The 23,256-nt window shown below is 44.5% G+C and overlaps 1 protein-coding gene across 2 annotated transcripts; it reads left to right on the forward strand.

Moving 5' to 3' along the window:
* Positions 1–89: 89 nt before the first annotated feature.
* LOC126531561 (high mobility group protein 20A-like) lies at positions 90–23,006 on the forward strand. Of its 2 annotated transcripts, none has more exons than XM_055071247.2 (8): positions 90–410; positions 540–592; positions 1,363–1,569; positions 5,632–5,749; positions 6,533–6,579; positions 15,298–15,382; positions 20,035–20,250; positions 22,599–23,006. In XM_055071247.2, exons 1-8 carry the CDS (start codon positions 356–358, stop codon positions 22,739–22,741), a joined length of 924 nt encoding a protein of 307 aa, XP_054927222.1. In that variant the 5' UTR covers positions 90–355; the 3' UTR covers positions 22,742–23,006. The 2 variants fall into 2 exon arrangements, with proteins under 2 accessions (XP_054927222.1, XP_050035081.1); XM_050179124.3 differs by having other exon boundaries at positions 91–416; positions 543–592.
* Positions 23,007–23,256: the final 250 nt, after the last annotated feature.

Here is a 23,256-nt window from a genome sequence, read left to right on the forward strand (position 1 = left end):
AAAAAAAAATGTTTTCGTTACACATGATTGTTTACAACATTTTACATCTTGAGCCAAGCTCATCCAAGCCAAGAGGCCAGGTGTTGCGGCACAGAAAAGAACCTGCATTGTTTGGGTCGCTTTAAATTTGTGCTGCTAACCTGACAGTTTCCTCGCAGCTTTCAAAGCGTACACTTACGTTGAAGTAGCTGGGTTACGTTGCTGACTGTTTGTTGAAAATTAGATGGTAAATTTTGTGCTTAACCACAGCGTAAAGCTCAAGAGTAAATAACTTATCAAACGCCGTTCTTAGCGTTTCGCCTACACGCCAACACACAGGTTTCGCATTTACGTATTTTGGAATCCTACGAGCGGCATGGAAAAATCGGCAGATGTAGAAGCAGCGAGTGAAGAGCCAGCGGTAGTAGGTTGTTCAGGTAGCGTCATCGCTTTCGCTTGTATTGCCGCTGGTGCTGTTCTCTGAACGGAGCACAAGAACCACAATTTCTGAAAGTGCGTGCTGTTCCCCGTTGTGTCTTGCACTTTTTTCTATTTTTCTGCAGGCAACGATAATGGTCCTGCCACAGCGACGGACTCTGCAGAACCGAGCGATGTAAGTGAAAAGCTACTTAGCCGGAGCAGATTTAGCTTAGTGTTCATATTGATGTCGAAACGATGTATACCCCAGTCGCACGGGGCACCATTGATCACTATCAAGACCGATCCCGACTGAATGTCATAACTATTGAATCCCTCTCGCACCTTGCGCAAAGGAGCCAATCGCGATCGAGAAATTCAATTACGATCGGCTTTGAAGTGCCTGTGCAACATAGGCAATATAGACTTTGATGCTCATGTCAACAGCATCAGCTACATCAACTTCGCCGCTTGCATTCAAAGCGTCTAGAAGACTTCTCAAGTCGTGTGCAGTTACGAGTAATTGCATGCGATTTGCATGACAGCTATAATGCTGGCGCCCTTAAACAGGTCGCGAAACAACTTCACGTGCTAAATATTCGCTGCATTTAAGTTATGATGTCGCGAACATACAGGTCAAATATTACATCTCCTTACGTTGTCGTGAACCTACAGTCTCACAAGCTTGCTTTAATTTTCCTGTGCTTTCTTGATAACCCCCCATTCTCTCGTGGCCTCTTGTGCATCACCTCGTTTGTTCGCGCATTTAACAGGGCATATTACTGTTGTTGGCCATTTACTTGTCGGTGACTAATGGTAGAAGCGAAAATTAAATGAGTGCTGAGCGCTCCAACAGATTTGGTTAGAAGTGCTAGAATTACCTCGACAAAAAATTAGGGAGCGCTCTTAGGACACTTGCGGCAGGGACTATTAGACAGGTATGACTGTGCTACTGTTGTCTTTCAGACAAAGAAGAAGGCTAAGTGGACTAAAGGCAAACGGAGGAAGAGGGCTCGTGATGTCAATGCACCGGAACGACCTCTCACAGGCTACGTCCGTTTCCTGAATGATCGGCGGGAGGGTGTTCGAACTGCGAACCCTACGGCCAGCTTTCCAGATGTCACAAAGATCCTGGCCATTGAGTGGAGCAAGCTTAGTCCCCAGGAAAAACAGGTAAGCCGGCGCTTGTCGTAGAATGTACTGTAATCTAGCTCAAATAATGTAAAAGATTATGCAAAATGGCAAATATGGTCCACTGTGAAAGGAAACACACATATCAGCTGCTTGAACTATGAGGGTGCTTCAACCATGGGTGCCATTGAAAGCAGTGTTCATGCACTGCGTGGGTGCTTGCAGAGGAGTGAGCTACTGCTGCATGCAAGGTCACAGGTTCGGTTGCAGGCCATGGTAATCACATTGCGATTACAGCTGAATACAAAAACACTTGTATACCTGGATTTAAGTGCATGTTAAAGAATCCGAGGTGGTTGAAATGAATCCGGAGCCCCCACTATGACACCTTTTATAGCTAGTGCTAAAGTATTCTCTAAAAAATTCAAATTTTGTAAATATCGCAATAATAGGTTGGTTAGCAGAAAAGAAGACGAAGGCCAAAGTTCCATTTCTTAAATTTTATGCTAAACCCCAGCACCATAGGGCAGTATGACGTTGCGGATTTCAAAGTATATTTTTCCATATTTCGGACATTATGCCTCAAAAAATGTTCTTGAAACTTACTAAATTCACTATTTGTCTTCTTTAAAATGTGATGTAGTCGATCTTTGCCACTAAATGTATTGACTAGGCCCGTGCAAATGGTTTCAAAATCCATGATGTCGCAGTCAGCTGGTGCAGGACTTTCAAGGCCATGGTGCCACCCATTATGTCTTTTCTGGCTTACCAAACATCTGCTCACAGTAAGAGTGGCTTTTTGAGATTACAGAAAGTTACTTTACTAATGCAACTTCTATAGCTTTTCTTTTTAGTGTCCCTTTAAACCCATTAATTTGAGTCAATCTGATTGCTATTCACTTATCGCAAAGCTGGGCCTTGCACACTTCTTGCAGGATGAAATTTACTGAGGCCCCATGCTCATATGTTCACCTTAGCAGCAGACCACATTGTACCTAATCAGATGAAAAGAAAAGTCTTGTTTGGCAAAACTACCAAGTAAACTGTTCGTATATAAAACTTGGAAGCTGTATGGTAAAATTGTATTTCATCCTTATTGTTTCTTTGCATGGATAAATGCCTAAATTTGGAAATTAAGTTCAGAAAGTCTGCTCCATACATTGGTGCCTGGGTGCAAGCAGCATTCCCAGTTCCCATGCAGCCATTGTCTATCCATTTCTATCACACATGCCTGCACAAGAGTCAAAAGTTGGGCTACTTGAATGTTGTTTGCATGAATTATAATGAGGACTTGCTTTTTTCACTGAAACTGACTCATCTGCAACTCGTTCCTTGTTCTCATATTAAAATGATTAAAATGTAGATAACTATTTGCTTTGAATGGAATCTGTTGTACACCAATTTTAGCAAGGTTAACAGGCAGTCAGAATTGACTTACAATGTTTCACATTAATGCTTTGTTCTGTTTAAAACATTTCATTTGCTCAAAGCGTAAGATTTCTTTTTTTTTTCACTGACCAAATTCTTGTGTTAGCCTACCCCTGCTGAGAATGGTGATGCAGGCACAACTCCCCATCGTGGTGGCCACATTCTGGGTGGGGCAAAATGGATAAATGCTTGCATGGTTTGCTTTAAGTGCACATTAAAAATTTTAAAAAGTTGGTAGTCAAGGCTAATTCAGCATGCTTCACTTCAGTGTTTCTCATAACCCATTTTGCAACGTTAGGGCTAAAATGTGGCTAATGTTTATTCGGAGTAATTGGGACTATAGCACATAAAGCAGTTCCATGGATGAACTTCCTTTCTTGCTGTGGTGGCTTTGTGGCTATGCCATTCTGTTTCTGGACATGACGTTGTGGGTTTGATTGTAGCCTGCCACAGTGGCATTTTGCTGGGACCAAGAATGCTAAAGCACATGTTCACCTAGATTTAAGTGCATGTTAAACAACCCGAGACAGTGAAAATTAATTTGGAAGTCTCCTCAGCAGTGTCCCTCGTAGCCTGTGTGTTGTGTTGTGACTTTGAAGGGACACCAAAATAAAGATTACTCGAGCTGTATTAGTAAATTAGTAAATTTCCCTTCTACAGTGCCATAAAGGTTAGTCTTACTTTGGGAAGGGGGTCGGTAAACCAGCAAGGACTGAAAAATGAAGTGTGGGTGATAATGCCGCCTTGAAGTTCCCCCACACCAGCTCGCTGTGATACAAGTGTCTCGTGATGACATACCGATGAGCCCAAATCTCAACTCTTCTCAACAGTGATGTCAAAGATTTTGACGTCACCTGCTTGGATCTAGGTAATGTTTTATTGGTAAATGCAGGGTATATCGTGTTCTAAGAAAGCCAAGTTTCAAGAACCTTTACTGAGCCATGATGGCCCAAACATGAAAAAGAAATATACTTGGAGATCTGTAACATCACACTAACGTACCAGGAATTGGGTTTCAGTGTAAGATTCACAAATGGAACTTTGGCCTTCATTAAGAAATAGAGTTTTAAGAGACTTTATCAACCCAACTAACTGTTGTTCTTTTGTGTCCCTTTAAACCGCATAATATGATTTTTGATTTGGATCACATTCCTCTTCTATTGCAGCTTCATATATTGGTATTAGGGAGTTTTAGAATAGGGGCCCCAATATTTTGGGGCCCCAAAGAGCTTTGCGGGTGTTAGCGTTGGGGCACGCAGGAGTGAAGAGTTTTAGAATAGGGCTTTGCGTTTGCAGATAGCGTCTTGCGCTGACAGCGCCACTACGGCGTCTAAGAAAAACGATTAAAAATAATTAAATAAAATATACCATCTTATGATATGAATAGTAATTTTGACTTGCGTGTATTCGCGTTTAATTACAATTTAGAGGTTATTCTTCAAGCAGCAAACAATTAGTTGTGCTAAGTTTGGAGCAACAAAACCACCTTTACGTGCCTTCACCAGCCAAGCTTAGCCGTGTTAGGCCTACGAGCCATAAAATCCACACTCGAATTCGGAATCAGCGGCGTCTAATGGATCAATCTTGATAACACACGCTAGTTGAGAGAAAGCGATAACTGCAGTCACTTCTCCTAGCTTGCGAACTTCACGCATTACCGCGAATCGAACCCAGTTTGGTGCTAGGTTAGAGCCGTCGCTTCGATGGGTGCCGCCATGTTCGTTGACGCAAATCTTTTGGGAACGCTATTTGAGCTCCCGCTAAATCGGTGAAATAGCGTTCCCAACGCAAAACCCAAACGCAGTTTGCGTCTCGCGCATGCGCAGTGGCTTGGACGCTATTTCTTTGGGGCCCCAAAACGTTTGGGGCCCCTATTCTAAAACTCTCTATTGTGTCTGACACATTTGTGTGAACATTTCCTTGCTGTTTCTTCACACACTGGTACAAGGTTGGTGACACTCACACACGTGATTCAAACAGGGCTCTAGTGCACTTATAGATTTATGTGCACAGCACCAGAAGTATTCTCACATGCTAACCTTGTCCCACAGCAACCTGTGCTGCAGGCATGCCTGCATGCAGTATGCAGGCATGCCTAGCATACTGCATGCATACTGAGCCAATTTTATGTGATACTTGGCAAATTCAGTATCCTCCATTGTAATATCTACATGCATGGTGCTTTCACACATTGCATTGATGGTCCAATACTAGATTATTGTCGATCAGCTACAGGAAATTAAGCAACGCTGTGAGACAACCTGCAGAGTGCACCTTTAGTAAATTAGCGTACAGCTTTACTAAATCGGAACACCTAAAGATATGTACATGATGCACAAGAGGGTTCTACATTTGCCAATTGTTGCATGACTCTGTTATACCCTTTTGATTGTATCGTGTGATTGATGCAGACTCAAGGGCACTTCCTTGCCAACCTGAATCTGCCACTGTCTCGCTGTTCTGTTTAGAGCTTCTCAGGAATTTTCCGACACAAAAGGAAAAGTGGCTTCTCATTGGTACAGGCGTAAAGGCAACCAGGCACAACATTCCTTTCTATGAGACAATGGTGAATGAGGCTTCTGCAAATATGTTTTGGCTGAACTCGGATAAGGACCTACTTTTTTGCCAATGAAATTTGAACTTGGTAATGTGAGCCGTTGTGCTAACTTTGTGCAGAAATACTTGGACGAGGCTGAGAAAGACAGGGAGCGTTACTCGAAGGAAATGGAGCAGTACCAGCAGACAGAAGCCTACAAAATGTTCACAAAGAAGCAGCACGAAAAGAAAGTGAAAGGTATTTACAACTATTTTAATTTCTGCCAATAATTCATGTAGTATGAATGTTTCCAGAACTCCTTACAATGAAAGTTTTTTGAAGACAGGGGCAAACTCAACTGAACATGAGAAAGGACTGAGTTGTTGAATGAGATGTGGATTGCCCGTTACACTTCGAAGTGTTTGTGGGAAGACAATCTTGCTTTTCTAGCACCTCATGTAGGTTGGCTGTGGTCGTAAATTATGTAGTAATCAATAATTAATGAATTCGTCATTGTTGCAGTTCCTGATGTCCACAGTGTTGAGAAAAATACATTACCAAGAAAGCCTTTGCTGCTGTGCCTTTAATGTTTACTTGTACTCTCGACTGTAAAAGTGTTTATAGTGTTTAGTTATCATACTTTCACTGGTCTCTTTAGTATAGAAGTGGCTTAAGGCATTTTGGTATGTTTTGCTTGGCAACAAATCATTACAGCTATACTTACGTCAGTGGTACTTCCGGTGCTGCCCTAAATCAATTTTCATTTTCCAGCACCCTTCATTGTGATATGGAGCTTTTAATGCTGTCTTTGACTTTGAGAATGAGTTCATCTGCATTCCCATGTTTTTTTCTTATTCAGGGGCAAATTTCATTTTACGGGCCCATATTTGTGAACACAGAAGTCCTGCTTGTGTTAATTTATTCATTTTTGTTATCGTGCAAGTATCTGTGGTCCCATTACAACATGAGCACGTACCACTTGTCATGAGATCATGGCAGGAGAACCCTCGCTGTCTAACACAATGTTTGCTTCCTGTTCAGGTGATGATGTCAATGCAGCAGCTACTACAAATGGCACAACAGCTGATGTGAGTGTTGCTTCTGCTATGTAACTGCATGCTTCCTAAATAACTGATACTGCCGATTTAGAATTGCCAGAGTGATTTGTTTCGAAAAAAAATTTATTGCAATTTTTTAGAGTGACCATAAAGTGACAAAAAATATTTACCGTAGGTAAACATGCATTGTTTGTTCATGAATACAGATGGACTTGCATAAATACTTGTAATAAGAATAAGAAAGTAGATACACAGGAATAGATATATTCTGATTCGGCACTTGGGTTCAGTTGGAATTATATCTATTGTGACTCCTTTGCAGAAGAGCAAACAGTGCGCACATCTATAGCGTGATCAAACTGTGTATGGGAGCACATGCAACTCTATGGTTGTGCGCCCATCAGAAAAACCAGACGAGCCAGAGCCTTGAAGTAATCCTTGGCCCCATCGCCAACGAGGGTCAGTAATTTTTTGCGAACGACAACAATGTTTCAAGAGTCACAAGAAAAGAAACGCAGGCGTAGCAGCGTCGTTTCTATATACCGGTGCCCACCTGTGAACAGATGCAATCGCACCCCAGCAAGTAATAAACGGCTGAACATCTAGCGATGACGCTTTAAGAGATTAGAAACGAGATAGACGTGAGTTCTTGCAAGCGCAACAAACAGAAACAGCCTATAAGACAAAACCAAAACTTACAGCTTCGTGGATGTGTGAGTGGTTGCTAATGCACTGACATAAAAAAGCCACGAAATTGAAACCAAGAGAGTACAGAGTAAGAGAAAAGAAAAGTCTTGCATCCACATAAGGTGGCAGCACTTGCTGGGCAACAGAGAGTTGGAAAATTAGGGCGTTTTCAAACATACAGATAGTATCATAAATATACGGCATTGACCATTTTAAACTTGTTCGTGGCACTGTATATTTACGTCTTAGACCCCCAAAGGGTTAAAAAAGCTTTTTGGGTGAGTCTGAACTCAGCTGCTATAATTGTCCTTAATGGCCGTAAGCAAGAGCACTACAATGTTACGTGCACACAGCTGCATGGACACATAGTTAAATGCCATTCTTTGTTGTGGGGGCCACCAAGCACAGTGCCCCAAGTGGCAAGCAAGCCAAGTGGACTGTCGAGAAGAACCTGGCTACTAATACATTCAACCCCGGATTCCCGGAGACAGGCAGAGACGCACCAACCAACAGCATTGAACTAGCAAGCAAGCCCGCCAGCATAACAATATTACAATAAACATTGTTCGTTAGTCATAGCTGGCCCTGATGACTACATGGAAGCAGCGGTGGGATAGCCAAAGTAGCAAGGCGCCCACGAGGATAGTGAGCTCAACATGAGAAGCCGCACACTGAAACTAGTGCCATGTCAGGCTTGTGACAGAGACGAAGCGCGTGCAAGCGTCGCTTCCGCTGCAGTGGCAATCAAGCCGCTTGCCATAGAGCTTCTGCCGAAACTCAACTACCGCAAGCCTGAGGTACAACGCAATCGCATCGCGGGTTAGAATGCTACCACCTCATTTCCAATCTCGCAAGCCAGAACAGAATGACATAAGTTAACATATTGCTCTACGCCATGGGTGAAGAAGCGGAGGACATGCTCGTCACCATAAAACTGACTGACAAACAAATGTCGTTGTGTGACGTCATGGTCGAGCGCTTTTGAAAAGCATTTTTGCCCCGCAAAAATGTCAAGTACGAGTGAGTGAGATTGGAAGCAAGCTCTTGGATGCAAGAGCCGCATGAAAGCTGTCGATGCATTCGTTACCGAGCTTTTCAAGATGGTGGAAATGTGCAACTACAGAACTCTCGAAGACTAGTTGATTTGGGATAGGTTCATGTCAAGAAACTTGGTAAAAGGCTGCAGCGTGACACTGAACTCTCTTGAGAAAGTGATTACAGCTGCCTGCAGTTCGAAGGCCGTCAAATTGCAACATAAAGAAATCCTCTGCATCGAACAGCCGACTCAGTGTATGAGAAGTATGCGCCCAAGCGAGCATGAAAGCCCGCCGCAAAGAAATGAAAGCCTTGTTCAGGTCATCACGCCTACAATGCAGAAGCAAGGTGAAAGACAATGCTGCAAGTGGTATGGCAGTGTGCGCAACCACACAAAGGCACAGTGCCCCACGGCAAACAAGACATGCAACCACTATGGGAAGAAAGGCCACTATGCTTCTGTGTGCCTGTCAAAGCCCAAGGGTGAAACCTTGTGCTTCCAAGAACGATTAAGTTGCTTAGAAGAACTACATTTAGGCGAAGTCAAAGTAGGACCAACCCGTGGCACATAACTGTTACTCTGAACAAGGTGCCTTTCACCTTCAAGGTCAACACTGGCACTGATGCAACAGCAATTGCACACAACCAGTGTGACGCAAACATCATAGGACCCATCAAGTCAACAAAACTGCTACTGATAGGCCCAGGTCAGACAGTGATCGCTACAGTTTGCTACATGACGCAACATCACTTGACCCAGTGCCAAAATCCAGGAAGCAGTCTTTGTCATCAAAGGTTAAATGAAGCTCTGTTTAGTCGGCCAACCATACAATCACTCGGGATTCTGCAATGCCTTCCTGATTTGGCTGAAGCGTATGCAAGTGACCGACATTTCTGACTTTGTGGCTCCTTAGCCCGAGCTAACGTCTGGGCATGGACTCATGAAGACAGAATGCCACAAGAACAATGCCAAAGCCTAGTCAGTCATCTATCCTAGGCGTGTGCCACTTTCATTATTACCGCTTGTGAAAAAGTAGCTTAATATGACGGAGGACATAGGCATCATCCAGAAGGTAGATCAAGCAATGGAATGGTGTCTTTCGATAGTCGTCACACTGAAAATGAATGAGCTCTGCATTTGCATTGACCATGGCCAGCTGAATCAGCAGATAATTCGTTAACGAGTGCTTATGCCTACAGTCAAAGAGTGCCTTGCAAAACTAGCTGGTGCAACACCTTTCAGCCGCCTGGATGCACTAGCAGGGTACTGCAGATTCCCTTGGCCATGACTCTCGTGAATACACAGTTTTCATCACACGAGTCAGAAGGTTCCAGTTCTTGAGACTGCCCCTCAGAATCCCCACGGCACCTGAGTTCTAGCAATGCGAGATGCTCAGAGCACTGGAAAGACTAGACAGGCTGAGTTGTCTGCAAAACGACATCATCATGTCAGGTAAGACAATTGAAGAACAAGATGCCAACTGGTGTGTGCTCAAGAATTAGAATAGGCAGGTATTACCATGAACATGTACAAGTGTTCATTTTGTCAAACTGAAGTTGCATTCCTAAGGCACATGGTATCTGCCACAGTCAGTGCAAACCTGGGCAAGGTCATGGCCATCACACAACTTGACCTACCACTAGATGTGCCGGCAGTCAAGTTCTTATTGGGCTTCTTAAACCATCTGGCAAAATTTCTGCCAGGCCTAACAGACCTGACAAAGCCCTTAGAGACTTGCTACACCAAGATGCTGAATGGCACTAGGGCTCAGCTCAACAGCAAAGCTTTGAAAAATATCAAAAAATTTTTATATGATCGACTGCTTCATACAGTATCAGTGGACACTTTTTCATACGGTCTCGGGGCAGAGGCTGCTACAGCAGTCGCATGAAAGGCTCCACCAGTGGCATATACAGCACAGTCCCTCACTTAGGCTGAACAACGATTTTCTGCAAATACCTGTCAGGATCAACCTTTCATGTGGAAACAGACCACAAGCCTCTAGCACTGCTACTGATGATCAAACATCTTGATGAGCTGAGCCCTCGCCTTAAACGTTTCAGGACGCATCTTCTGGAGTACGACTACACAATGTCCCACTCTCCTGGCAACAAGTTGCACACAGCTGATGTTCTTTCATGGAAGCCTTCAGAAAAACTAGTTGACAAAAGCAATGAAGGAAATCTCAAGACTGCAGTGTGTGAATTTGAAGAAATAACGCCCTGCTTCAAATCAAATGCAAGACAGAACCAAGGCAAGCATGCAGACTGACAAAACACTTTCCCAAGGTAGGGAGCATCATGTCATGACTGACTGTGCATGGGCTGGCACCTGACCTGAGGTGGCAACCGAAGTTTCCCTCGCTAATGGTTTGCTCTTTAAAGGTGACAGAATAATCATCCCGCCTGACCTCAGGGTAGAAGTTATGGAGAAACTTCATGCAGGCCATTTGGGCACAATGAGATGCCAAGCAAGTGCAAGAGAGTGTGTTTGATGGCCAAGCAGTGGAAAGCACAGTGTGGAAAGATGACAATGTGGAAAGTTGTACAACTTGCAAGTGCACAGGAAGCCCAGGGACAGAGCCCCCGCTTCTAACTCCATTGCCGGCTAACCCACGGGAAATAGTCGGCTTTGATCTCTTCACATTCAGAACAGCTGGAGAAAAACAACTACTAAAGATATCGCTCAAGTTTTGAAGGCAATCTTTGTGAGGTTTGGTGTTCAAAGAACAGTACGCACAGATAGCAGCTTGCAGTTCACCTCTGCTGAGTTCAAGGAACTTGTACATTGTTGGGAAGCCACACACACATTGTTGAGCGCTTACTTTGCACAGGGTAACAGTGTGGCAGAGAGGACCGTGCAGAGAGCAAAGCAGCGTTGGATGAAGTCAGCCAATGTAAACGAAGCGCTGCTTGTTTATAGATCGACACCTGATGTGGAAGGGTTTACGCCAGCAGAGCTCTTAATAGGCTGTCGCCTGAACACCACTGTACCAAGAATGCTTGTCCCAAAGTGGGATGACAGTGAGTTCAGACATTCAAGTGAGACCTAATGAAATGACCCATCAATTTTGTTTTTGCAGTTCATCTCGCAGAATGTGAGACTATAACGGCCTGATGGCACTGAAGTACACAGCATGCTCCGTGTCAAGATGTGAGAGCAATGCAAGTTAAAGTTGCAGATTGCATATGCCCTTGCCGTGAAAATTCTAGGTTTGTTTACAGGCTCTTAATAACTGTTGCCTTCATTGATATTTGCATCCTTTCTGCTCTAATGACTTTGAAGATGCCGTCACTCATCAGTCCTGATTACATCATCACATTGTCAACTGTACTGTGTTCATCAACCATTGCGCCTACTGCTGTGTTACAACAAGCAGTGTACGACTTAAGCGATTCATGGAACAATGCAGCAGGACTGTAATACTCACTGACATTGGCATGCTCATCAAGTGCATTGCTAGTGCTACCATTAGCACTAGTGCATAGAGCAGCTCAGCGGTGTCTGCGGAGCGCTGCGGTGACCTTGGTACATGGCATTCGTTGTAAAGCAACAAAACGGCTGTAGGGGACGCCTAAATTCCTTTGTTGTGATATTCGTTGTAGAGGCGTACACAATACATATGAAATATACGAATTCAGCCAGGACATAATCAATCCTTCATTATGCTGGTGGTGAGGAAGAATCGGTGGTGAGGTCAACAAGTGGCGTAATTGCCGAAATGCTGCATCACATTCAGGTGACCACGCTGCTATGCATTTACTGGCGGAAAGTAAACTTGTCAAAGGTGCCATGATGGATGTGAAATTGCGTACGAAGCGACGAAAATAGGAACATAATCCAATAAAACTTCTGAGGGTTTTGATAGACGTGGGCGTTGGAAAGTCGGCAACGGTGCGGAGCTTGTCTGGGTCCGGGAGGATGCCGTCTTTTGAGATAACGTGACCCAATATGGTTAGTTTTCTTGCAGCAAAACGGCACTTCTTGAGGTTAAGCTGTAGGCCAGCAGATGCGAGACACGAGAGTGTCATGCAGGTGAGCGAGGTGTGTCGGAAAATCGGTTGAGAAAATGACGGTGTCGTCTAGGTAACATAAACAAGTCTTCCATTTGTGACCGCGAAGGATGGTGTCGATCATACGCTCAAAAGTAGCAGGCGCGTTGCACAACCCGAAGGGCATGACGTTAAGCTCGTAGAGGCTATCGGGTGTAACGAATGCGGTTTTCGGACGGTCGGGCTCGGCCATTGGAACTTGCCAGTACCCGGAGCGCAGATCCAAAGAACTGAAGTATTCTGCACCTTTTAAACAATCGAGAGCGTCATCGATTCGAGGCAGTGGATAAACGTCTTTTCTCGTTATCTTGTTTAGGCGTCTGTAGTCGACACAAAAGCGAATGGAGCCATCTTTTTTCTCACCAATACGACAGGTGAAGACCATGGACTTTGAGAGGAACGGATGACTCTATGTTTGAGCATGTCGTCCACTTGCTCTGTGATAAGTCGACGCTCTTCGGCGGAGACACGATACGGGCGCTGTCGCAAGGGGGAGTGGGAACCGGTTTCGATGGTGTGAGAAACACCGGTGGCACGGCCCAGTGACGTCTGATTACAGTCAAAGGAGTTGACAAACTGGTGAAGAAGAGCGAGAAGTTGGCGGCGATGAGGTGGGGAAAGAGCAGGGTCGATGGCGTTGTCAAAAACCACTGAAGGTGATGAGCCGGACACCGAAGCGATGGCGTCAACATGACGGAGGGAGTCTGTAGGAACATCGAGGTCGTCGACGCAGTCGACCGCCTGGAAGTATCCTACGGTCTCTCCACGCAGTAGGCTGATCGGGTACTGGTAGTAGTTGGTGACCAGCATCACAGTTCACCCAGATGTTACAGTAAGCACGGCAAACGGAAGAACAATGCCCTTGCGTTGAGCAAACACATCGGACGGCGTGAACACCACAGTGGCGTCAGATGTGGCATCAGACGACAAGACAACAGCCATCGACGACTCGGGAGGTATGGTTGTGTCGGCATCAACAGTGAGTTTGTCGGCAAAGTGAGGAGAGCTGGTCGGCAGTGATTCACACAGTGGTAAAAGCGACACTTCTGCACGCGAACAGTCAATGACAGCATGATGACGTGACAGGAAATCCCAACCAAGGATGAGGTCGTGAGAGCAAGATGGTAACACGAAACACTCGATTATGTACAGAACGTCGTTGATGACGACACGGGCCGTGCATACAGCTGAAGGGTGAATTCGCTGCGCGCTGGCAGTGGCGAGCACCAGGCCAGAGCAAACTGTAGTCAGTTTTCGTAGCTTGCAGCAAAGGCTCTCGTGAATGACGGAAACGGCTGCTCCGGTGTCGACTAGTGCGACTGCAGGTACTCCCTCTACAAAAACGCTAATAACATTTTGCGGCGAAGATTGAGGTCTTGAGAACGTCGATGTATTTGCGGTTCTTGCCTCAGGAACCGCAGCAGTCAGTTTCCCTCTTCAGTGGGAACTCGACGACGCAGGGGCGAAATCGAACGCCGACGAGGGGAAGGAGAGCGCCGAGTTTCCGACCGGCGATCAGTGGCGAGACGTCGCGGTGAAAATGGAGGTGGGGCAGCGTATTGTGGCGCGTAGCTGGGCGTGTCAAAGCTGGTACGCTCAGTTGGGGCGCGGCGGCGACAGAAGCGCGCTACATGACCAGCAATGCCGCAGGCGAAGCAGATAGGCCGGTTGTCTTGAGTGCGCCACGTCTCCGTGGGATGCAAAAACTGTGGTGACGGTCGGGCAACTGGAAATGAAGCTGGATGCATGGGCGATGAAAAGGAAGCTGTCTGTGCAGGTGGCCGCGCAACCACGGCTGCATAACTGAGCGGCAGCGACGTAGGGTGAGTGACAAAGGTGGTATGGGCCAGCGGCACACTCACAGGATTGGGTAGGGGTGTTGTAGGAGCTGCAGGAAGCGCTTCAGATATCCGAGTTCGGATGGCTTGCTGCAGCGTTGGAGGCAAAGCTGCCGTAGGTGCGTCGCTGTGAGGGAGCAGCGAGAGCTGCCTGGCCACCTCTTCACGAATAAAATCTTTAATATGCTGCGAGAGGGTCGAGTTGGTTATTTCAGTAGAAACCGCGATGCTCGAGACGGAATCGGCGTGCTGAATGTTCTGGCGGGCGATGGAACGTTGGCGGCGCAGCTCGTCAAAGCTCTGGCAGAGGTTAATGAGGACTGATACGCTAGTTGGGCTTTTGGCCAGACACATCTGGAATGCGCTGTCCTCGATGCCTTTGAGGATGTGTTTAATCTTGTCATCCTCTGACATGCTGGGATTTACCCGCTTGCACAAATCGAGAACATCCTCGATGTAGCTGGGGAATGTCTCTCCAGGCTGCTGTGCGCGCTGGCGTAGACGCTGTTCAGCGCGTAGCTTACGCACAGCTGGGCGATCAAAGACTTCAGCAAACAGAGTCTTAAACGCGGCCCAGCTCATAAAGTCTGATTCGTGGTTAAAAAACCAAAGTTTGGCTACGTCGGCTAGGTAGAAAGGCACGTGGGTCAGCTTAGACTGGTCATCCCATCTGTTATGGGCACTTACACGTTCGTACGATGACAGCCAGTCTTCCACTTCGTGCTCGGCGGTCCCACTGAAAATGGGTGGGTCGCGTTGACGAGGGACGCCGGCGCAGATGAGTGGCAGCCGGGGGTGCAGGCAACGAGGTGGCGGGATCTGGCATTGTGCTGGGCGATCCTGTTGGCAGGGTTCGAGTGCGGAGCTCCAGGACGAGGCGAAGGATCTCAGCAACCTCCACCAAATGCGATGAGGTTTATTGTCGTTCACAACGGTGTGGAACGCTAGATAAATCAAAGCACTGCGAGGGCTGTCCGTAGCACGAGGCTCGCTCGCGATCACGGCACAGCCCTTCGTCCTTCTCTTCAGACGGCATATACGCAGGGGCGCGTCTGCTTCATTACACTGGTCATTTCGTAGTAGAGGTGTTCAACTGTAACTTTGGTCACTTTGCTTTCTTTTTCTTCTTTTGCAGGCAGCGAGTGAAGACAGCAAGAAGGATGAGATACCTGGCTTCGACATTCCTATCTTCACGGAGGAGTTCCTCGATCACAACAAGGGTCAGCATCATATGAAAGTTTTCTGTGATGTTGATATGATTGTCATAAATCAATTTATTCTTTTTGCTGCAGTATTTAAAGGTAACTGGTAAAGTTTGCTTTTAAACACTGCAGCCATGAAGGTGGCATGGCAAAAGTGGGCAATGATATAGTGAATCACCGACCTAACATGATAAAGAAACCAGATTACTTTTCACCTTGTGATAAGAAAAAGTGTATTTTAGCATAATATTATGTGGTATTACAATACCTTTTCATTAATTCGATTCCATCAAATTGTTTTGGTTAGGTAATTAGATTCAAACCGAAGGTTACAGTCAGCGCCCATACATTTCTGTCAGCCAAGTCAACTTTATTATTTCAGTCCTGAACTTGGCCTTCACTGGATAACTTGAACTTGGAACAGTTGGCATGAACATGCCTGACCCCAAAGTTTACCCTAAGTGTACCCCAATGTCTGCAGTGCCTATTGTATAACGGGACAGTGAAAGCGCTAAAGATCTATTATTTCCTGCCAAAAAATGCCTACTTTCAGCCTGCTCAGGGAGATCTTCAAAAGAGAACAGCAGCTCATGATAACTAATTAGAGAACAGTCGCAGACAGATTTCTTTTACTCCAATAATTCGGACTTGATGGATATTCCAGACATCGTAAATGCACTGTCAGGGTTCCCATAGGCGCTAATGCACTTTCGCGACTGATTTTTCAGATGAATTTAGACGCCACAGTTTGATTTTCCGGACTAAATCACTCCCTCCGAGCCACGCTACCTGATCTTGGGGGCCGCCATATTGGATATTCCCGTTGGCTTGGCCAGGCTTGGCTTCCAGTGGCCTGCTCTATAGCCTCCAAGATTGTAACATACATGCTTTCAATAGAGAGCATGCGACATTCTCCATTCTCGGAGGCCATGCCTGCTCTTCCTTAGCTAACAAAACGCCCTAGGGGACGGAATTCTTTTTTTTTTTTCAGTCAGCATTATCTTCACAATCACTTAATTCGGGATCCGTTTTTATTAATTTGTTTATTTTTAAAGTTTCGGATGCTAGTTGCACGTGGTGAGTCCATAGAGCAGGTGTGTCTCGGAGGCAGCGTCGCATCTTAGTATGTGTTCATGCGGTTTTGAATTTGTGTAATCAGCACCACCTCATGTGCCTTCGCGAGAGCTAAGTTAGGGTGGTTAGAATTCTAGCCATCCTAGCTAAGTGGTGCGAAGAAATGGGGCTCGTTCCTTCGATCTCCATGGCTCGAAGACCGCCAACGCGGTGACGCTCTTGTCAGACAGTATACGGAAACAATGTCACGCTTGCGCAAATCCAAGTAGATCTGACCGCCTCCAAGCGTAGTATGAGGCAGGGCATTGTTAGAGGTTTTTTAAGCTGCTCTAAGCCTAATGCTAAATTATATATATATTTTTTTGGCTGAACAAGTTTTTTGGAGTGTGTGATTTTTCAGACTATTTTTTGGTCCCTACGAGGTCTGGAAAATTGGTTGGTGACTGTATTGACCTTATTCCAAGACGCACCTTTTTTGTTGGTATGAAAATTGTTACGAAAATTGCCTGCACAGCAAAATCATACACGAAAACAAAATTGCATTCGCAGAGCCAGGCTAGCGAGTGTTATTGTTGTAGCTGCAAGATGGTGACTGAACAAGTTCTCACTAAGTGGGTTAGAATAATAAATTTTTCAAATGAAATTGAATGTGAATACAGTAGCCGATGGATTTTTAAGACTAAGGAATTCGGATTTGATGGATATTCTAGACTTCATAAATGCACCATCAGGGTTTCCATAGAGCTAATGTACTTGCGGGACCGATTTTTCAGACGAAGTTACGCCCCAAAGTTCGATTTTCTGGACTAAATCACTCATTCCAAGCCACGCTACCCGAGCTTGGAGGCCACCATGTTGGATTTTCCACTGGCTAGGCTTCCACTGGCCCGCTTTATAGCCTCCAAGATTGGGAGGAGCACATATCAATAGGGCTGTTTTTTCTTTCACAGTTCGTGCAGGCTCGTGTAGACGAGTGTAGTGCAGGGCAGAGGCTACGACGTCATGTGCTGCAGTTCGTTCACTTGGCCGTAGCCAATTGGAGCAGACTGAATGTTGTATTCTGCATCAGCAGATGAAAAGCGCCCGACTTCGCACTTACTGGCTGCGTATGTGCCCAAGCCTGAAACAAAACACCAATGTACGAGTTTCATCACCACCGCGGTGACGTTCTTGTTGACTGTACACGGAGACGTCACTCCTGCACAAATGCAAGCAAATATGATCACCTCCAAGTATAGTATGAGGCAGGACATTTTTAGAGATCTTTTTAAGACACTCTAAGCCTAGTAAGTTTTATTTTTTTGGGTGAATGAGTTTTTTCGATCACCGCGAGCTCTGGAAAATCGGTTAGTGACTGTATTCGAAAAAAATTACCTCTGAATATTAAATTGGATGTAGAATATTTATTTCTAAAGCAACACGAAATATAAACTTTTTGCAGAGTCCACTTGGTAAAAAAATAAATTGGGCGTATGCATGCAACATAGTTCACAATTATACGTCCTGGTAACTGAGGCACTTGTAAATAATAAACAACCGGTTTCAACTGTATGGGGCAACATACCAATGATAGTAACGAAACAAGGCAACGGCATGTTACTAGATACATGTACGCAGCTGAAATTTCAGGCTATGCCACTGCCTCACATTTTTTAAAGGGATCAGAACAAATTCATATATAGGCTGCCCAAAACTGAGTAATTCTTATTGATTGACTGGAAATTGTTGAGCACAAGTTACCTGCACCATGCATTCACCCAGAAACTGGTGCCTCCACGTGACAATTGCACCTATAATCTAGCAGAATCATCCGGATAATACACAAAAGGATAAAAACACTTATTTCAATGTGTCTCTTTCCAAACTTCAGTTGGCGTCTTTATCCCTTGTATACTTTTGAAATAAAAGAATATTCGATAACATCAAATGCTGAATAGACTATGAATTGAATATAGCTGGGACTATTTGACTTGTATTCGGAATTTAGAACATTTGTACGCCTGTAATTTCTGGTGATATGACATATACCATATCGGTGTGTGTGTGTGTGTAATTGATGACGTCAACGTGGCAGTGCCCAATGCCATTGCTAGTAAATAGTAAATGAGGGTACTTCAGGTCAAGGTAATGCACAGACTTAATTTCTACACTGTGTCCTGGTCTTCTCTCCTTTGGTTGTTTTAGTATGCCTTGAGGGGAAACTTAGTGACAAAGTTTATCCACAGCTATTGCTGAGTGCTCAAAATTTTACATTTTTGTGTAATAACATTCGATGCTTTTCCATAATTGTGCTCGAGCGAAGTGTAGTTGCAGGTAGTGTACTCGCGAGGCTGGGTTCTGCAACTTACGACCATAAAGTACAGTATTTTTGCACCACCGACTGTTATCGTGGCGTCGAAGGTGAGGTTGTTCGATCCAGTTTAGGAGGAGCAAAGTCCTGATGAGAATGCAATTTCCTGAAATATATGGACTTACAGTTTCTGCTTTAAGACAGCAGGAACCTTCCGATATGAGTGTGATGCTACCCTCATGCACATCACATCACTGAAGGTACCCCATGTAATAGCTGAAGCAGAGAAAAGCAAGGAACAGCAGCAAGCGTGATGAAAGCAAAATTTTTCACATCAAATTCCGTACATGTACATAAATAATTGATATAGCATTTTTAGGGAACATTGTGGCAGCAGCAAAGTCAGCTAGTGTGCACATGTCATTGCAATGCAACATTTTCTGAAACATGGTAAGAAAACCTCTGTGATTTCTATACTATGCTGGCATGAACAAGCAAGCCGAATATTATTCCGCTGCATGCAGCAGGGAGCCCGGGATCCCTCATAAAAGATTGCTCACTCTCATCTGCGGCTTTCAAGGCCCTCTCTATTATGTCCCACCTACGACGTTGTAGACCAGTGCATGACAGTGTATAGAGGCCAGCCATTGGGCACGATTGTGCACGATTATTCATGACATTGGTTTACTCCTAAGCCAAAGCTCACGCATGCATATGCACCTCTCCAATTTTCTAGCGGATCGGGACATAATGGTTATCATGTCCCTGCCCTCACTGTTATCATTACTTTGTCACTCCCTGGTACCTTTGTCAGATGCCAACCTTAAGGGTTACCATAAGTGCACTGCAAAAAGAAAAAAGCAATAACGAACCAATAGTCAGGGCGCTGCTATAGGTGCCACCCTAGGTGAGGAAAATGTGTTAAGGAGGAATGCGGAAAATGTTGCACTTTTCATATCTATTATTTAATAAGGAGGCCCTGTCAAAATTTTTGTGGGTATATATTTATTTGAAGGTATTGCCAGAGTACTTTAATACATTGGTATTGCACTTTTGCCTGTGTATTCTCAGTTTTGAAGAAAAAGTGTGGTGGTGCCCTTTTATGTAAGGCTCGCATCGATATTGTGAAATCTACGGCAACTGTCGACAGTGCCTGCTGCTACCATCACTTTGGATTCCCCTTTTTGTGAGCCTAGGCCCAACATATAAGCAGCTCATTTTGAAAAAGCTTCTGTGTACATTGGCATTGTCTGTACTGCAACTGCTGTGTGACAGTGCTGTCATTGTAGCAGTGTTAATGTTTCAGGATGTGAGGCAGAGCTCCGACAGCTGCGCAAGTCCAACACGGAGTACGAGGAGCAGAATGCCATTCTTGGCAAGCACATAGATACCATGAAGGCAGCAATAGAAAAACTTGAAGTGGAGACTGTCCAACAGAAGAACAACAACCTTGCTTTGCAGCAGCATCTGGCCACCTTGCGCACGAACCTTGCTGCAAGTTTTTCGAGCCTGCCATTGCCTGGTGAGTCACTCAGCATTAGTGGAGAAAATGGGAACTCTGTGCAGTCTACAACTGATAATTTTGACTTTATAAGGACCGTCTAAAGGTCTGAATAATTAGGAGTCCAAAATAATGTATTTGCCAGGAAATTGGTGACCTTACACAAGTGGCCAAAAAAGCTCGTCAATGCATTGCTGCAAACTTATGTGCGACTTGGTCAGTTTGTGTTTTGACCAGGTCGTTACAGATAGACAAAAGTGCTGTCAGCACATGCACCAAATCTCCATCTTCTAATGTGAACCGAAGTCGATGATGCTCCGATAGTTGAATGATTGCAGATTTCTTCACAACAGTCATTGTATGGCACTTCATCGCTGCCCTTGTCAGCACAAACAGACAGTGGACTTGGTGCCATTTGAAGCTGCTTGATTCTAAATGACAAACATTTCAATCACCAGCCAAGGAAGCTGCTCGAGACCATGTCACTATGCAAAGGAACAAACGTTTGGGTCACAGAACACACGGAGCAGGCACAACAAGCTGCAAATACAACTTAGTGGCTTGGCTGGACCGGTCCCGTGGTTTGGGCATGATTAGTGATTAGTGTGATTAGTCTTTTCTACCTTTCCTTCACATTCCGTACTTTTTGATTTTGAGAAGGCACTGGCTATGATTCAAAACAAAAGCATTGCTCTTGTTGCTTGACTCGGTGGCTGAATTATCACGTGGCTGCTCCAGCGGAGTTGAATTATTGAACAGTGTTCTGTAAGCTGGTTGAAATTTCGCACATCTTTATATGTTACATCTACGGAGAGAGTGGCGGTACCGCAAAGCTGTCTGAATAATCCAGCTTGTCAGAATTATTCGTTGATAATTGCGTGTTGATGCTGGTGAGCAAAGCTTTTTTCACGTGGTGAGCGTGAAGTTCAGGAGAGGAGGTTGCCTGGCAACAACAATACAATGATGACATAGCAATGTCAGCATAATGAAAAGGGAGATAACGACTGACACAACAAATCTCAATTTGAGCTCTTAAGTGCTGTTGCAGTAAAAGAAAATTTATTGAAATGCAGCGAGTAGTCGCAGGCCGCTGCAGCAGTGTTACAGGCCACAGAATGCCACAGCCTAACCATCCACATTTGTAGGCAGCATTTCATAGTTTGCTTGTCTGTGTTTTATTGCGAATGCACATGTTTTGTAGTGTATACAAAAAAGAAATGATCATAGAGCGTCTACAGACTATTTGGTTTGGTAACCATTCTTGGCAATTCTTTTTGCCTTGCCCATAAACTTTTTCTACTTTTACACTGATACATCACATCCTTTTGTCTTCTTATAAATTTTGTGTGCTGAGGAGTGGTTAGTGACTCTGGATATTATTATAGCATTGCAGGATTTTGTTAATTACGTGCCTGCTTTGGCAAAATGATTTGCTCTGTGATGTTCTGCTTCTGCATATGGCCTTAGAATGTCCAGTACTTAGCAGGGAGGTGCTTTGATCTTATCCTTGTAGTTGACAAGATATGGACATAAAAACTGTCTAGTGTATCTTTGCATCAATGCAATACAAGCATGTCATTATGAGAAAATTACCTTTTCTTTTAGACCATCATCATCAGCATGATAATCATATCTGTATGTACATTCCAGATTGAAGGCTAACTAAAGGATGAAGGTACCTTGCACTAGCTAATTCCAAATTATGCCTGAAAATTCCCTAATTTTATCACACCACCTAATTCTCTGCTGACCTTGACTGTGCTTCTCTTCCCATGGCACCCATTCTGTAACTGTAATAGACCATCAGTATGCCCTACGTATTACATGGCCTGCCCAGGTACATTTCCCCTTCTTAATGTCAGCTAGAATATCGGTTACCTAATTTGTTCTAATTCACACCCCATCTTCCTGTCTTAACGTTCCTGTCCCTTAACCTAACCTTTTTCATTCCATAACTTGTGCGGTCCTTAATTTCTCAAGTTTCTGGCCCATATGTTAGTACTAGTTGAATGCAATGATTGTACACTTTTAGAAATAGCGGTAAGATGATGATCATCACTTGGTAATGCCTGCTGTATGCTCTCCAACCCATTTTGATCCTTCTATAACTTCCTTTCATCATGATCCTTAGTTTTCTTTGCATTTTCTTAATGTTCAACCCCAGTTGTTGTTCGCTTAACCAGATTACTTTTCTACTGCTTAAAAAAGAAAGGGCATTGAGTTCATATGAAGCTTTTTCCTCTTTACTCTGATGGTGTGGCCTTGCTGCTGATTGGCAGTTTGGAGTGCTGCATTTCAAGCATTAGGCAATGTAGTGCTAAAGCTGAAATAAATGTGCTTGAAAATGTGTGTTTATACAATTTTTGCAGGAACAAATGAAACAGCAACATTGGACAACATTGACAGCTACATGGCTAAACTTCACAGCATCATCTTGGATCGACCACAAGAACATGAAGCACTAATTGCTTCTGTCCGTGAGATCGCTAATCGCTTGGAGTACCAAGGATGAACACAGACTAACACTATGCCAATGGTAGATAAACTTAAGCATTCGTGTGCTGTACATAGTGCTTCATTCTTACTTAGATTGCTGAACTGGCCGATCAAATACATCTTCATCACCTACTTTCATGTGTGGCTTGAATGGTTTGTGATATAAAAGGCAACACTGACTAGCAATGTGCGAATACAAATGAACTTGGTGCATTCATATAGTGTGTGTAGTTCATGCATGCCATGTTGAAGTGACGGAATAAATACATTCTCATTGCCTACCTCTTTGCACAGCTCTTTTTCTCCTTAAAGGGACACTAAAGGCAGATACTAAGACGACGTGGACTGTTTAAATACCGTTCCAGAAACCTCGCTACGCTTGTTTCGTGCCAAGAAAAGGCTTAGTTTATGAGAAAATTGCATCTGGAGGGACCAAATACCTTTATCGCTATTCAAATCTCCCGCCACCCAACCGGGGGAGTGGTGACCTTGCATATGCCATCGCCACCCTTTGCTGCTGTCAGTAGGGTG

Source organism: Dermacentor andersoni, chromosome 5 (genome assembly GCF_023375885.2).
Source record: "Dermacentor andersoni chromosome 5, qqDerAnde1_hic_scaffold, whole genome shotgun sequence".
NCBI classification, from domain to species: Eukaryota; Metazoa; Arthropoda; class Arachnida; order Ixodida; family Ixodidae; genus Dermacentor; species Dermacentor andersoni.